The sequence below is a fragment of the Pseudorasbora parva genome, chromosome 13, assembly GCF_024679245.1.
Source record: "Pseudorasbora parva isolate DD20220531a chromosome 13, ASM2467924v1, whole genome shotgun sequence".
Classification (NCBI taxonomy): Eukaryota; Metazoa; Chordata; class Actinopteri; order Cypriniformes; family Gobionidae; genus Pseudorasbora; species Pseudorasbora parva.
The window spans coordinates 12,825,743-12,844,012 of record NC_090184.1 but is presented as its reverse complement, the minus strand read 5'-3'; the positions used below and the strand labels follow the sequence as shown (position 1 = coordinate 12,844,012).

Genomic DNA, 18,270 nt, shown 5'->3' with positions numbered 1-18,270 from the left:
CATATATACGCATGGTGACATTCTGATAGCATTTAGCTTAGCTCACTAAGCCCAGTTCATTCATTAGGTTCCAAACAGAGATCAAGTTAGAAGCAACCAAACACCTGCACATTTTCCCTATTGAAATAAAGTTGCATGAATAGTTGAACGATCAAGTATGGTGACATAAAATAAAATATGGTGCTTTTCGAAGCGGATAAAAAGGAGAACTATAATGTATGGCGGAATAGCACTTCTGAGAGTACTTCGACTTGGCGCAAGTTCAAAAGTCGCGCGTGAAAAATCCTCCCTCACATCTAAAACTAAAAGACTTTCAAATCAGATGAAACAATATTTTATTCACAATAGAACACAGATAACATCAAATGTTTAAATTATGGGCAACCAATGTTGGTAAACACAATCTGCTGTAAGATTTGTAGATGCCAACTAAAGCTCTATCATGCAAACAGGAAGCCATATGTGAACATGGTCCAGAAGCGCTTTCGTGTCCTGTGGGTCAAGGTTAGTTTAAAATTGACTATTTCCAAGTGGAAAAGTGTTCTATGTTCAGACAAGTACAAATTTGACGTTCTTGTAGGAAATCACGGACGCAGTGTCCTCTAGGGCTAAAGAGGAGGGAGACCTTCCAGCGTGTATCAGCTTTCAGTTCAAAAGCCAGTATCTCTAATAGCATAAGTGCATACGATATGGGCAGTAGGGATGGGACGAAATATCGTTTGACAAAATATCGCGATACAAAACGTGACGAAACGCATCGAGGTCGAAAAAAATGGATCGCGAAATAAAGATAGATGGCACTGCTGCATGATTTGCGTTGTATATAAATAATTTAGTGTATTTTGTGTGTGTGTGTGTGTGTGTGTGTGTGTGTGTGTGTGTGTGTGTGTGTGTGTGTGTGTGTGTGTGTGTGTGTGTGTGTGTGTGTGTATGGGGCAGACATAACAAAACGCAGCGCGCATTTTCTGTTTGATCTGAGGCATAGCCCATAGTTGGAAAAAGTGAGAGCAGTCAGACGCAAAGAATGCAGCAGCAAACATTAATAGGGAAAGAAAAGGGTTGACATTAGCATTAATATTCTAAACCAAAAATGCAGTTATTGCCTACATAAGCTACCATATTTTCTGTTTAACTTTTATTAGACTCCAGAAAGAAAAGGGCGTTTTTTCACTGAGCACATTCTCTGCAGTCTGAGCGCGATGCGCGGCAGCTCACTCTCGCTCATGTCTGAGGTAAATCGTTAACACCATCACCCCGCTTACAGTACACGTGTTTTATTGAACTAAATACATTACAATCGGCTAAAACGAATGCACAGGTTACTTTCCTGAACAAGCGCGCTCCCGAGTCGTCCGTGTTCTTCACACTGTCCACCTGAATCGCGGACCAGTTCGGCGCGCACACGCAAAATACAGGCAGTTCAATAGGGAATGCGGATCTCTTAAAGGGGCCGCACTATATTCCACTCGTGTTATATGGACCTCCTCCAGGTATGGTGTGGTTCTGGTGCGCTCACTGGTACACATTAACAGTTTTTCATACGAACTGTGCCCCGTTCTGAATTAAACTGCCAGTGTAAAAACTCCCTTTATATTGTTAAAATGAGAGAAATCACTACTTACTCATTATTTTTAAGTTTAGGTTTAAGAGACATGAACAATTTCTTAGATAAACATATCTATGATCTTTGATATGTCTAGTCTTCATGCTGTATTGATTATTATTGAATAAGTATGATTTCACTAATAATAAATGTACATTTGCATAAAGCATGCATATTTGTCCATACCTATGTTGATTAGAGTATTAAAAACTTAATTTAAACTTAATTTAAGATACATTTACAATTGCTAAAAAGGTGCGATTAAATTGCTATTAATCGCGAGTTAACTCATGACAATCATGCAGTTAATCGCGATTCAATATTTTAATTGATTGACATCCCTACAGTGCCCTCCACAATTATTGGCACCCCTGTTTAAGATGTGGTCGCGGACTTCTAAAAATTCTCCTTTTTTTTTAAACAACATAGAACCAAAATGCAAAAAAAGAGAAAAATCCTACCTTTCGTTTAAGTACATTACTTTGTTGGTAAAAAAAAAATCACAGATTTGGAAAGAAGAAGAAAAAATTGATATCGTATCGTGATGTATCGTATCGTAACCCTGGCATACCGAGGTGCATCGTATCGGGAGTTTAAGTGTATCGTCCCATCCCTAATGGGCAGCTTGCATGTTTTGGAAGGCACTATGAATGCTAAAAGGTATATAAAGTTTTTAGTGCAACATATGCTCTCCTCCAGACAATGTCTATTTCAGGAAAGGCCTTGTGTATTTTAGCTGGAAAATGCAAAACCACATACTGCAGCTATTACAACAGCATGGCTTTGTTGTAGAAGAGTCCGGGTGCTGAATTGGCCTGATTTTTTTACCTATAAAAAAAATTTGGTGCGTAATTAAACAAAAGACAGGTTAAAGACGACCACAAACGCTTCAGTAGCTACAAATCTATATCAGGCAAGAAATTAAGGATGGGACCAAATTCCAACACCAAAACTCTAGAAACTCATAACCTCGATGCCCAGATTTCTTCAAACTGTTTTGAACAGAGGAGATGCTACACATGCCCCCGTCACAACTTTAATGAGACCCGTAGCAGGCATCAAGTTTGAAATGAGCTCAATTAGTGGATAAGTGTACAATTTCTTAGTTTAAATATTTGTTATGTTATCTATGTTCTATTGTGAATAATATATTGTCTCCATTTGTGAATTGAAAGTCTTTTAAATTTTATTCAATTAAAAAAAATAAAAAAAACGTCCCAACGTTTTACAGAATTCGGATTGTAATACAAAGTATTACTGTTATAAATGAATTTATATATTCAAACTTATTAAAATTATGATATTGATGACCTTTAAAACGTGTTATCACAGTCAAAAAGGTATATTTATTTATTTATTTATAAAATAACAATATAAAACACTTTACTGTCACTTTTGATTAATTTAACCCATCCTTGCTGAATAAAAAGTATTTGTATACTGAGAACTAGTAGTTTAAATAGATGCTTGAGCCACACTTTGTTTAAAACGTATTGTTGGGCATGTTAGTATGCTTTTTGTTTTGTTTATAGTTAAATTAGGGCTGCGCGATTGACAAGAATCATAATTGTCGATTATTCCATTGAAATTGTAATCGCTACTATTAATTACGATTGTCACAATTTACATTGAATGCTGTTTTTAAAAGCTTTATGCCATTGTTTTGAAGTGGTGGCATGCCATATTGTTATATCAAAATAAACTAGCTGAAAACACTTCTTTAAAAACATTGCTTTTCTATAGCATTAAGCCTTAAATGCCAAATATTGGTTTGGTTTCTTTAAATAAAAATATGCATGATATTATAATACTATACTAAAACAAAAATTAAAACAATAGGAAAAAAATATAACCTTCAGGAACAAACAAAAAATTATTTTAAGTACTGAATAAAGTAAGTGTATTTTTATTTTTTAATTGTACCTTTTGAATGAGTACATAATTGTGGCATCATCCGTAGTTGTAATTACAATTACAAATTCGATTAATTGTACAGCCCTAAGTTAAATAGGTTAAGCTTTTAGATGATAGCAATGTAATGTCAAAATAATGTAAATTTCTGTATTTGCTGTTGTTTTTTAATTGATATATTAGTCAATTTCATTGTTTGAATACACTCACCTAAAGGATTATTAGGAACACCTGTTCAATTTCTTATTAATGCACTTATCGAATCAACCAATCACATGGCAGTTGCTTCAATGCATTTAGGGGTGTGGTCCTGGTCAAGACAATCTCTTAAACTCTGAACTGAATGGCAGAATGGCAAAGAAAGATGATTTAAGCAATTTTGAGCATGGCATGATTGTGGGTGCCAGACAGGCTGGTCTGAGTATTTCACAATCTGCTCAGTTACTGGGATTTTCATGCACAACCATTTCTAGGGTTTACAAAGAATGCTGTGAAAAGGGAAAAACATCCAGTATGTGGCAGTCCTGTGGGTGAAAATGCCTTGTTGATGCTAGAGGTCGGAGGAGAATGGGCTGACTTATTCAAGCTGACAGAAGAGCAACTTTGACTGAAATAACCACTCGTTGCAACCAAGGTATGCAGCAAAGCATTTGTGAAGCCACAACATGCACAACCTTGAGGCGGATGGACTACAACAGCAGAAGACCCCACTGGGTACCACTCATCTCCACTCACCAAAATTGGACAGTTGAAGACTGGAGTTTTGATTTCTGTTGAGACATTCTGATGGTAGAGTCAGAATTTGGCGTAAACAGAATAAAATCATGAATCCATCATGCCTTGTTACCACTGTGCAGGCTGATGGTGGTGGTGTAATGGTGTGTGGGATGTTTTCTTGGCACACTTTAGGCCCCTTAGTGCCAGTTGGGCATCATTTAAATGCCACATGCTACCTACGCATTGTTTCTGACCATGTCCTTCCCTTTATGACCACCATGTACCCATCATCTGATGGCTGCTTCCAGCAGGATAATGCACCATGTCACAAAGCTTGAATAATTTCAAATTGGTTTCTTGCACATGACAATGAGTTCGCTGTACTAAAATGGCCCCCACAGTCAACAGATCTCAACCATATAGAGCATCTTTGGGATGTGGTGGAATGGGAACTTCGTGCCCTGAATGTGCATCCCACAAATCTCCATCAACTGCAAGATACTATCCTATCAATATGGGCAAACATTTCTAAATAATGCTTTCAGCACCTTGTTGAATCAATGCCACATAGAATTAAGGCAGTTCTGAAGGCAAAAGGGGCTCAAACACAGTACTAGTATGGTGTTCCTAATAATCATTTAGCTGTGTGTGTGTTTTTTTTGTGTGCATATGCATGTATGTATGTATATGTGTAATTAATTACATTGCTTTGGAGAACTTGAGTGTTTATGTGTGTATCTATTTTTTTTTTACCTTGCTTTTCAGAGTCTGAATTTCACTTTGCTGACATTTCTCAAACCTGTAATTGGGAAAAGGGTAATTGATATGCTCTAAACAGCTGTCAAAAACCAAATAGTAAGAGTGATGTATTAATGCCTGTAGCATTTAATGTTAGCAGCATTAGACAGAAAGACAACGAAATCTTGATTTCCATGGCCGGTGACATGAGTGTGTGTCAGCACATGAGTCTGTGTTTATGTTGGTGCTATGGTGAATGGCTCAGCAGTCTACATGAATACTGTCATACTTCTGTAATGTCCAGAATCCCATACATTATTTTACAAACTATACAGCAACAGATGCTCCATCTTTAAAAATGGAAAACATGGCACTCTGAAATTTACATTCCCCTTAGTTTTATGTTTTAGCCTCATTGTTTTTATAGAAATTTGGATTGAATTTTGAATTTTTTAATACGTATTTGCCAAATTATACACCAAAATATATTTATTGTAGCACAATATGCCAGTCATATTAATTTTGTTTTATTTATCAAGCCTATTGTCTATGTACATCATGTCATGTTTAATACTTTAAACTGTAGTTTTAACTCAACGCTAAGTTTGTAAAACAAAGAAATATTTACATTATACCTACCTACCAGAATGGGTTGAGGGTTTAATTTGAAAATCTTATTTTTGTTTGAGGCTTTTAAATATTTAGTTTAAAAATGTTTGAAAATATCTGAATCTGATGGGATTACTTTGAAGTGGAAGAAAGTTTGGTTATGCATTAGTCATTTGTTTGTAGATCTCAACAGTATGTAAACATTACGTGTCTTTTCCACATTCCTGTACCTACACATGTACCAGGTTTTTTAAAGCTAATCAAGCCAGGGGTTGAAACATGCGGTATAATTTTCACAGATATGATTGATAAATTATTATATCACAGTTTTCAGTAACCTACAATTATTTTAGTTTCAGTTTGTTTACAACACTGGTCTAATGGATGTTTCCTCGATGACCCATCCATAAGTGTATTATTGTTAACACATTTCTTATTTGTTTTTATAAAGTGGTGTTACAGAGTGGTGATCGGCAGTCTGAGGCATGTGGACCATACATGTCCTTTAACTTTTTGAGGCTTAAAAAGTCAAAGTCATAAAAGATGCTGTTCAAAGATATTAGGATACACACACTTATAAAATGTCTAATTCTTAATTGGATGGGATTTTTATGTGGACATTGTGTTTGTAATTAAGAAGGCTTCTGCTCAGGGTCTGGCTTTTTTTTGGAGAGGTTATTTTTGTGCAGTGTGTTTTGGTGGCTTTAATGAAAACCCCCTTACACAACAACAGACACACACCTACACTTTTCTATTCACACATGCGCGCACACACACCCCTAGAAACTAGTGATGCACCAAAATGAACATTTTAGGCAGAAACAGCAACCGAAAATTAAACGGCACTGTTTCAGTCAGTGGTTTCGGATGTTGAATAAACTGAAAATTTCTTGTTTCTGAAAATATTTGATTGCTGAAATTTTGGTGCATCTCTACTAGAAACAAGTTCATACTCTCTCCCCATGCTCAGCCTCTCTTCTTCCTTCTCTCTGTCTTGCTCTCATTGGTGCTCTTATTAACACTATAGGTTAATTTCTCTCTAACATCACTGCTCAAATAACCTGAGCAGGCTGTCTCTTTTTGCACATCCAAAATGATCAGGTCAGTTTCCATGTGTGCTGACGTATCAGTATCCCTGAACAACCTAATGCATGTCATGTTTGACTTTTTATAGGTGTTGTTTGAGCCTCAGTCATTTATAAAAGGAACTTATTGCCCAAATATACAAAGTATTAGAACTGCACATTTTGCCATAAGTATATACTTAGATGTACAATAAAACTGTATATGAGGAAGGAACATGAGCTGCTGAATAAATAAATATAATACAATATCATTATGCTACTAAATTAGTTCACAATCCAAAAAGCTGCTTGTTTACATATTCTGGATGCATTTAATGTAATGATACTATTAACACCATTATATTGACAATGATAATGATGTTAACCCAATTTTTTCCCTGTTTTTGTTTTTGTTGTCCCCCCCCCCAAATCCTCTATCTCTCACTTATCAACTTTTAAAACCACCTTTCATTTGTCTCTTCATTTTCTCTTGTTCTTTTTTTCTTTTCTTTTCCATCCATTAACTAACCACTTCATACGTAATGTTCTTTTTTTAATATTGTCCGCTTTGCTGTTGTTTTTATTATAATATCATGCTATTGGCTGGTGTTTTGTTGTGCTTCTGTAACACTCCGATCCACCATGTTGCTGGTTATGCATGGTGTCTACTACATCCCGTACTAACTTACTGTTTTTTTTTCTCTCCCTGTCTGTCTGTTTTTTCTTGTTTCACTGTTTCTATCATATATCTCCTTATTCCCTCTCTGTAAATGTGGACTCTTCCTTTCAAATTTCTTACTTTATTACCCTTTATCCCTTCTTCATGCTCATTGGCATCCATGTCTTTGGCATCTTCTTTTGTTTCTTCTCTTTTCTGTTGACTCTACCCCCCTCCCTTTCCACCTTGTCCTTCTCTCTGGCCTGGGTTGGATGTGTTGTGTGTTTTGCTGTCAGGTTTCTATGGGCTGGAAGAGTCTGATCTAGATAAAGTATTCCGCTTGCCTACTACCACCTTTATTGGGGGCAATGAGAGTGCTCTTCCCCTCAGGGAGATCATCCGCCGCTTGGAGGTGAGTAAGGACCACAAGGAAACTAAAAACGTATTTTTTTTTTCTTTCTATGATTTAAGTGTGATTTTAATTATTTATTCGTTAATTCATTTATTTATTTTAAATCCTATTTCATTAAATCATGAACTTCTGGAAGTGAATGGAGCTTTTGAATGTTGTTTTTAAATTTAATTTTTGTCATGTGCTAGGTAACATTGATCCCAAATCACATAGTTTTACATTATATATTAAATAGTTTTGCTACACAAAAAGGACACTCTTGTACCTATGTTATGTATAAAAATATGTGACCTGTGCTGGCAAAATGAGTTGGAATGTGCATAGGCTAATTACAAGCTACCTTTCGTTTTTCGGTCTAATGCTATTCATGCATTCTGACTTGTATACAAGAGTTGGATTATCATGCTAAACTTGGCCAAGATTTGAGTTGGATGTATGACAGAGTATTTCAGTGCTAAAATACAAAATGCACTTCAGGAATCTAACAAGTTTCGGCAAGTTTAATAAAGGGTGGAATTACTCAGATGTTCACTTCTCCCGTATTTGCGTGTGCGCACATCAACCAGAGCAAGAGCAAAAGCACGACCATCAACGAGCTTAATTCGGGTTACAGAAGCAATTAGCAGTGCTGTCATTCTGTTTTAGACCATGAAATCCACAAAGAAGTGTGTTTATGGTTGTGAGCAAAAGATCACAGGGTTATGCCAAAGAATCCAGTGTTAAAGAAACTTGATACAGTTCGTTTTTCCATAGCGAGGTTAATATAGTTTTGTATTTTTAAATTAGTTTTTATTATAATACCGGTTTGAATTTTGCTATAAGTTTTTGTTTAGAATTAGTTTCATAAATAGTTTTGCTAGTTTTAGTTTTAGTTTATTTTGTATTTTGTGATATATTTAGTTTGCGTTTTAGTAATTTAGTAATAGTTTAGCAGAGTTACCAGAACGAAGTGTAGACTAAAGCAAGATTTTTAATTTCAGCAAAGTTGCTGGGAACTTGCAACTAGTAGTTTCTGTTAAACCCACGTCTCTCGTCGCACACGAAACAGCATTCTGAAAGTAGTGCACTCAAGTTTAAAGGCGTCCCCAGCATTCCCATCTCCCAGGCATGATAGGATCATTGAGGCTAGAGATGCACCGATTGATCGGAATTGGCAAATTTTCTGCATGATCGGCCCTTATCGGCGATCGGGCCGATCAGTCACGTGTCGCCGATTTTGAGCCGATCCCTACATGCGACTATGAGCTCGAGCGCGGCCGCGAAGTTAACAGTCTAATAAAATATATAGGTCATATATAGGTCTCATGTTTCATTAATGTTAATAATAAATATTTCGTTAATCAAACAATTATTATTATTAATGTTAATCAAAAAATTGTGGTATCATGGGGGGGAAAAATGTTAAATATAATTTTCATATACAGGTCCTTCTCAAAAAATTAGCATATCATGAAAGGGTTCTCTAAACTAGCTATTAACCTAATCATCTCAATCAACTAATTAACTCTAAACACCTGCAAAAGATTCCTGAGGCTTTTAAAAACTCCTAGCCTGGTTCATTACTCAAAACCGCAATCATGGGTAAGACTGCCGACCTGACGGCTGTCCAGAAGGCCATCATTAACACCCTCAAGCGAGAGGGTAAGACACAAAGAAATTTCTGAACGAATAGGCTGTTCCCAGAGTGCTGTATCAAGGCACCTCTGTGGGAAGGAAAATGTGTGGCAAAAAGCTCTGCACAACGAGAAGAGGTGACCGGACCCTGAGGAAGATTGTGGAGAAGGACCGATTCCAGACCTTGGGGGACCTGCGGAAGCAGTGGACTGAGTCTGGAGTAGAAACATCCAGAGCCACCGTGCACAAGCGTGTGCAGAAATGGGCTAAAGGTGCTGCATTCCCCAGGTCAAGCCACTTTTGGGCTACAGAGAAGCAGCCCTGAACTTTTGCTCAGTGGTCCAAAGTACTTTTTTCGGATGAAAGCAAATTTTGCATGTCATTCGGAAACCAAGGTCCCAGAGTCTGGAGGAAGACTGGGGAGAAGGAAATGCCAAAATGCCTGAAGTCCAGTGTCAAGTACCCACAGTCAGTGATGGTCTGGGGTGCCATGTCAGCTTCTGGTGTTGGTCCACTGTGTTTTATCAAGGGCAGGGTCAATGCAGCTAGCTTTTAGGAGATTTTGGAGCACTTCATGCTTCCATCTGCTGAAAAGCTTTATGGAGATGAAGATTTGGTTATTCAGCACAACCTGGTACCTGCTCACAGTGCCAAAACCACTGGTAAATGGTTTACTGACCATAGTATTACTATGCTCAATTGGCCTGCCAACTTTCCTGACCTGAACCCCATAGAGAATCTGTGGGATATTGTGAAGAATTATGAAGAGAATCATAATTATTTGAAGGTTGACTTTTTTTGTATTAAAAACACTTTATTTTTATTGGTCGGATGAAATATGCTAATTTTTTGAGATAGGAATTTGGGGTTTTCATGAGCTGTATACCAAAATCATCAGTATTAAAACAATAAAAGACCTGAAATATTTCAATTGGTGTGCAATGAATGTAAAATATATTAAAGTTTAATTTTTATCATTACATTATGGAAAATAATGAACTTTATCACAATATGCAAATTTTTTAAAAAGGACCTGTAGATATTTACTTGATATATATAGACTTGGTGCGTGTTAACCTAATTTGTTATTACCATGGATTTTAAGGTGAGGTTGGTGTTTTTTTGTTTGTTTTTTTTGTTTTTTTAAACATTCAGAAAACTTTTTCACAATTGACTTGGCTGACTATCAACTTCAAACAGGTGTAACCTTCTTTTTAATAGAGGATATGAAAATAATCCTCATTGCGACTCATTTTGGCAGCACGGATCACATATAATGACTGAATGATTGTTTGATTGTCAATTGCATTGCAGAATAATATTAAACCAAGTCTACTTAAATGCTGCTTTTTACTCAGTTCCCCTTAAGTTCACAGAGGTATCCCATCAGAGAAGCCACTGGTGTAGTTCACGTCAAGTCGCCTTCATTTTATATTGCACTTTTTTACAATAGAGATAATTTCAAAGCAGCTTTACAGTGATGATAGGGAGTGTATGCAATGTATTTGACAACCATGAAGTGTCACACAATGGGCTCTGAATCTTTGGGTAGGCAGCGAATTGATTAGATTCATGATTCATAGGTTTTTGATTCGATTTTCGATTTTCTTATATGCATTCATATAATCAAGGATTATTAAAATGCTTCCCCTAATGTGTCTTAGGCTGGGTGTGAATTACACAGCAGCCTTCAGAGGTCAGAGAATGGGCAACAAACCCAGTAGCACTTTACAATAAGTTTCATTATTTAACATGAACTAATAATGAACTGCGCTTATAAAGCATTTATTTATCTTTTGTTAATATTGATTTTACCATTTACTAATGCATTATTAAAATCTTGGTAACATTAGTTAATGCACATATGAACTAACATGAACAAACCATACAGCTTTATTTTTATTAACTAATGTTAACAAAAATGAACTAATGCTGAACAGAGGTGTTGTTCAGGGTAGTTCGTGTTAACTAAAAATTAACTAATGAAACATTATAAAGTGTTACCCAAAAAAAGGTTACACTACAATAAGGTTTCATTAGTTAACATTAGTTAATGTATTAACTAACATGAACAGTACATTTGTTACTGTATTTGTTATGTAAGGGATAATGTACACCCAGCCGGATGTTATCGCAGAATAAACCCTGACAGAGTGATCAGGACCCCGACGCGAAGCGGAGGAGTTAAGACTTGGAGTTAAGCTTTTCTCTGAGAAAAGAACAAAGAACAGCACTGAAGTCATTCTTAACAGGGGAAAATGTGTTTGGAGTTTTGCCTGTTTAATCTGTCAAGTAACTCAAAAGTAATACAGGAGTAATGTAACGCATTACAATTCTAAGACAGTAATTGTAATGGAAAGAATTACTTTTAAATAGCAGTAATAAGTAATCTATAATATATTACAGTTTGGAAGTAACTTGTACAACATTGCTCTTCTGTCAGCAGATTGCGGGTTTAAAATGTCGAGAGAACGTTTTACGAATGTTTATCCACCACATTAACTTTTATTTAAACCTAAATAAGAAAGCCTTTGGGCCCTATTTTAACGATCTGAAACGCAAGTGTCAAAGCGCGAAGCGCAAGTAACTTTGTGGCCGGGTCTCGGCGCTGTTGCTATTTTCCCAGCTTTTTAGTTTTTCAGTCGATTTTTTTTTTTTTTTTTTTTTTTTTTTTTTTTTTTTTTTCCTGGTTCTTGACGGACAAACCAATTTGTCAGATATCCTTATATACATATATGTCTTGCCACTATTGGGCAAACAGGCCTGACCCTTAAAGGGTCATGAAACACCCCCCCCCCAAAAAAAAATTTGAGATGTAAACTGATATGTATAGGCTGCACATCATTGAAAACACTAAGGGTACTCATTAATGGTATTCATATGTGAAAATAGTTATTTTTGCATTTTTCAGAGCGATTTCTGTCTTCCGGTTTGAAAAGCTTAGTCGGAGCAACGTCACAAATGCTGACGTCGGCGCAGCCTTTTCGGTCCATGTAAGGGCTGCTGGGCACATGCTGACGTCGACCGCTCCGAGAGATTCTCAATATATATTCATGACATAAAGCTCATTCAGTCCAATCACTGCGCTGTAGTATGCATGCAAGATAATTTAGTTAATATGCATGAGACAGTCAGGCTCGTATTCCATCATTATTGTAGAGATATGGTGGGGAAGTTTTGGAAGCAGCAAGCGGAAAAGTCACGGAGGGAAGCTAAGCGTTGTGCTGATACGAAATAACGTAAAGGGCGCTGAGCGAGCTGTAACCGGCGCCATCTGTGGAAGCCTTTGCTACAAAAGCTAGATAAAGTAAAATTAACTTGAGCAATCGCACGCCGAACCTGCAAGCATTGCCTAATTTTTGTCAGGAGTGCAAAATAACCAATCTGTAGGATAATGAACAAAAGCCACGTCCTCTCCGTTTTATTTGTGGTCACAGCCATGCACTCAACCGCATGTGTTCGGGCTCTTACTGAAACAGTGTGCATATTTGGACAAATATAGATTTAGCTGCTGAGTGACCGCGCGGATCGTCGCCAAAACCCAGCGCGCGTCGCTGTGCTTCAGATGCGCGGTCGAGACTAGCCTCAATCCCCTTCGCTTTTACCTCGATCTACACATCTCTATCACATCGCATGTTGGGTGGTTCACGTTCTCTTATCACGTCGGCGCGTTGTTCATCTTGCCAAACAGCGTGCATATTTGGACAAAAATAGTTTTATCACGTTTGCAAAATATTTTGTCATGCAGAATAACATTTATTTTCATTTCTCACTGAATTATGCTGGTTTGAAGAGCTGAATGATTTGCGATCTCTGCTGCACGTCATAGCTCTCTCATTCGCTGTACTCATCCCTCATTTATTCTCACTGTGGTAAACAATGCCAACGTGAACCAAGAACATGTCTCAGAACCGCTGTAACTGCTGCTGTTGGTATCGCTAATCTTAATGCACCTGCTGACACTCCCCTATTTATGCAAACCATTCCCTCTTTCCACACAATCCCATCCCACCTTTTCACAATCGACCACTCCCCTTTTAAGAAGCCTTTTCAAATCGAAGGTGTGAAAAAACACCGCTGCAGCAGGGGGGTTTCATGACCCTTTAATTACTACAATAAGCCTGAATAATTTATAAGCTAGATTTATGCCTATTTTTTCACATCTTCCTGGCACACCACAATGTGTTAATATTTTTTTTAGTGTAACAATTTATGATTTGCAAAAATAACTGTTGCATCTGTGTAGATTTCATGAGCAAAGTGTATGCGCGTTGTACACGCTATACATTATGGTCAAGCATGCGCCCTTAAAATAGCATAATGAACAACGCGCAACGCGCCACTGACTTTAGACCAGGTTTTTTCTGGTCAGTGGCGCAACTGTTTAATGGAACAGCAAAATAGCACCAGGGATTGTTTGCGCCGGAACACGCCTCCTTTTTTTGCGCTGAACCGCCCAGGGAGCGCAAGTTCATTCACTAGTTTAGCGACGTGCTTCTGTGGAGGGAAAATCGCTCTTTGCGCGGGTGCAAAATAGGAATGACACATGCGTCGGTGTACAAAGTCAATTGCGCTGGGTGCAAGATAGGGCCCTTTGTCTGTCAGTTGGCAGGCAGTTTTGGTTGCTTTATTAAAAAAGTTGTTGCTGTGTGCAGTGTGTAAAGGAAAATAAAAGTTAGTTTTTACCTAGTTTTACCCTCCTGCTGACTAGTGTCGTGCCCCGCCCCGCCCAGTCCATTTACATAAACATAGATGATTCGACTATCAGGCGACCATAGAAAGATTTGACAATTCTGACTTGAATGTGTAAATCCTTAGTCGGGGACACCCCTAAATTAAATGTTTATTTTAAAGCACTGAATTATTATTGAATCGCGATTTATCCAATTCTTTGCATTTTAAATCGAGTATCTACCGAAATTAACGATTCATGATTCAAAATACATGTTTCAAGATCATTGCATATGCATCGTCAGGATTGGTAATCGATGCATCGAGAAAACAAATGTGAATCGTTACACCCCTAGTCACGCAGCATTATTATTTGAAGAGTTTTATCATTTGAAACATGACAAATTTTCTTGTGAAATGGTTGTGGACTGTAATACTTATGTTGTACTTTCTTTGAATCAAATTGTTAGTTGGGCAAGTAAAATCATAGGAGAACCACAATTTAACCTTTCAGCTCTCTACTCCAACTACTTACTGCGTAAAGCAAGGTTTATAATTCAAGATTTATGAGTTCCAGCTCCTCTAAACGATGTAGGAACACTTGTACATTATTAAATGAAAAAAGCAGATGATGACATGCTTGGTTATTTTATATCTTAGGTGGATGTTGAGGGTCTGTGTAGAATTGTCATGACCTTTTATATATTGTTATTGTATGTATTAGGTTTTATGAATTGTCTTAAGGATGGATTGCTGAATCTCCTGTCTGTGCAACAAATTTACCTTGGGGTACTAATAAAGATACCGTGACCTTGACCTTCATTTTGGAATAAAACAATTACTTGTTACTGAAATGTTGTGTTTCTCAGATGGCATATTGCCAACACATAGGGGTTGAGTTCATGTTCATCAATGACCTGGACCAGTGTCAGTGGATCAGGCAAAAGTTTGAGAGGCCTGGGGTCATGCAGTTCAGCCTTGAGGAGAAGCGGACACTGCTTGCTCGCATGGTTCGCTCCACCAGGTACATACACACATTATAAAGGCCAAATGTAAGGGTACACCTTATAGGAATACATGCATGAAACCTCTCAATGTTCACGTCAGTCTGAATGAAAACACTAACAGCCACTCATTCAAAAATAAAATGGCAAGTGCAATTGGTCATTTATTTTTACAATGAATTGAGTAATCGGATCCTTTTTTTGTGGTAATCAGGGATGCAAACAGCGTGTTTTTTGGCACCTCCCGCTTTTTTCACGTCAGTTTGGGTGAATTGTGCAGATCCGAACAATCGGGGGTGTCCTGATTATAATTTCACCAACAGTAGTTCTGGATTGCTTCCACCAAACAGTAAATTAGAACACTGAGTGCCAATGAGCATGGGTGAAACGTGTTTCTTCTGGCTGCGCATCTTTTAATGTCTGTGGTATCTGTCATTGCAACAGTTCTCCCTGAAACCAGAATTCGGCGCTACACCTTCCCGTCGTACTGGCAAAGTTCTAGTTAGATCACTGCAGGTTAGGTATTGTTGGTTTATAATGTTATTAGACATGTGCCGATTTTCGATAATGCGATTTATCACGATAATGAATATGCATGATATTGTTATTGTGGCCACTTTAAAATATTGTGAATAATAATTTATTAACAATTAATATTTTTTTTTATAATGCATTCAATAATACTTTGCCAATCAACCGTATAAATGCTCAACACCGGAAACCCGCAAACAAAACAAACCGTGTGTAGTTTTTAAAACAGCCATTCGTTTTTTGTAATCTTAATGTTGTTCATCATAGCACCAAATACTTAATAATTTATTATTAATAGGCTAATTAATAATAGGCTTATAATTTATTATTAATAGGCTAATTAATAATAGACTTAATAGGCTATTTATTTTCAAACGTAAACATTTTTATGTTTTAATCTGGACTACAACATGCCCTAATAATTAGAACTGATTATTTGTTATTGTTCAGTAAAACTTTGAGACATACGACTTCATTAGTTAACATGTTAATTAATTATTACCAAACAGACAATGAAAAATACTTATAAAGAATTAATTATTCTAAGTAATGTTAATTTCTTAGTTACTGTTTAATAACATTAAAATCAAAAAAACTTTTTTAATGGACCTAAGATAAAACTAACAATGATCAGTATTTCTTAACTAACATGAACAAAAACATTATACTTTCTGTACCAAATGTAGCTATTGCTCAATCTTAATTAATGCATTAAATAATGAGACCTTATTGTAATTTGTAAGCCTACCTGTTGTTCTTTATAGCCTAATTCTTTTGCACTTTAATCTGTTTGAAAATTTTACTTTTACAGCTCTGAAAAAATCAAGAGACCACTTAACATTGATTTCTCATTGATTTTAAGTGTTAAGTTGTCTCTTAATTTTTTTCCCAGAGCTGTGTATATTTTTGGTGCATTGTATTTAAACATTCAGTTATTTTTGTTATTACAAAAATAGTTCTTAAAGCTGTTATGCTATGGCAACACTTTTTTTTCCAACTTATTTCAATATTGTGATAATATTGTATATCGTGATAAAACTTCAGCAATTAATCGCAACATGAAAAATTGATATCAGCACATGCCTAAATGTTATACAGGGTTTTTCCTGCATAGAGAATTACGAGACGGCCGCCTTCGTCTGTCGACAGACAGGCAAACAACTGTTTAGATTCAGCCTGTCGTGATAATCAGAAATAGCATAATATCAGGCTTGTTTGAGATTAAACAATCTTTGCAGAGCTGATTACTGATGATTACTGTAAAATACATTGATGTAAGAAAAGTGTCTGAGTGTAGTCTGACTTGCTCTCATGTCATGATGCATGCCAAAAAACATTCCGCAGTTGCTGACGACACCGATACCATGGTGTATTGTTCTCGTTTAAAATGTTTGAATTTGAAACTCTGATAACATGTTTTTTATGTGTATAAATTATGTTTGCATATTCCCAAACACTGTCGGCAGCATGTGAATTATGCATAAGCCGCATGCACCCCAAAACTATGCACTCTAGTAATGAATGACCTAGCTTAATCGTTATCATCCCTAAATGCTGCATGCTGTTGCTGCAGTCTCATGTGAGTGACAGTTTGTCCTGGCTTTGCGACAGTGGGTGTCGCTGCAAGAGGGATGGGATGTTTTGATTGCGAGGCCACTTTTTTAATTTCATGGTGACTTCGACATGATGTCATCTAAGATATTCATGTTTTTCTTTCTTTAGTCGAAAAAGTTTTTTTGAGGAAAATCCCATTTCAATGGCAACCAAAATGTTGCAGGTCCAAATCAATGCAGTTTCAACAGGCTCTGCAGGCTACCAGCTGTGGAATAAGGTCTTATCTAGCGAAACAATCTCACAAAAAACCTTTTGATATATATGTACTTTTTAACCACAATTGTTTGTCTTGTGTAATCACGTTGAAAAGGTCATGCTAGGCGTAGGTGGAAGTATCGCCCCATAGTCCTTGCACCGTAGATATGTATACATATCCTTAGCTGGGATTGTGCAGAGCCCTTTGAAGCACCTCAAGGCCCTTTAAAACTGCATTGATTTGGATCTTCAACATTTTGGTTGTTATTTAAATATATTATATGGGGGAAAAAAATCCTGACAAGTTTTCCTCAAATTTTTAAAAATTCTTTTCAACTGAAAAAAGAAAGACATGAACATCTTGGGGTGAAAAAAATTACAATGACATTTTCATTCTGAAATGAACTAATCCTTTAAGGCCACCTAATATAAAGTGGTTCCAAAATATGCAGTTTAAGCCCATATTTGATGTTTACTGCAACTCTAGTATATTATGCATGCTGATTTATGCAGGTTTGAGGAGTTCCTGCAGAGGAAATGGTCTTCTGAGAAGCGATTTGGCCTGGAGGGCTGTGAGAGTCTGATCCCTGCTCTCAAAACCATCATTGATAAATCTAGCAAGAACGGAGTAGATGCTGTCATCATGGGCATGCCTCACAGGTAGAGGAATATATGCAAATGTATGGCGGGAGAAAAAAATACAACTGATATTACAGTGGCTACATTCTGTTATGGTGATTTATGTAATCGGTTACAAACTCTTTCTGTCTGTCTCTGTAGAGGGCGTCTGAATGTGCTTGCCAATGTGATCCGTAAGGAACTGGAGCAGATTTTCTGTCAGTTTGACTCTAAATTGGAAGCTGCTGATGAGGTCAGTTGCATTTTGTGTCTATATACATTTTTTGGATCCTTGTGAACTTATTTCATCA

The 18,270-nt window shown here is 36.8% G+C and overlaps 1 protein-coding gene across 3 annotated transcripts in view; it reads left to right on the top strand.

Annotated features, from left to right (window-relative positions):
• ogdha (oxoglutarate dehydrogenase a) overlaps positions 1-18,270 on the top strand; it is a 61,787-nt gene that overhangs the window by 27,809 nt on the left and 15,708 nt on the right. For all 3 annotated transcript variants that reach the window (XM_067413184.1, XM_067413187.1, XM_067413185.1), the window contains exons 5-8: positions 7,597-7,712; positions 14,867-15,021; positions 17,855-18,001; positions 18,122-18,212. In XM_067413184.1, the coding sequence (XP_067269285.1) occupies positions 7,597-7,712; positions 14,867-15,021; positions 17,855-18,001; positions 18,122-18,212 (509 nt within the window). The remainder of the gene's footprint in view (positions 1-7,596; positions 7,713-14,866; positions 15,022-17,854; positions 18,002-18,121; positions 18,213-18,270) is intronic.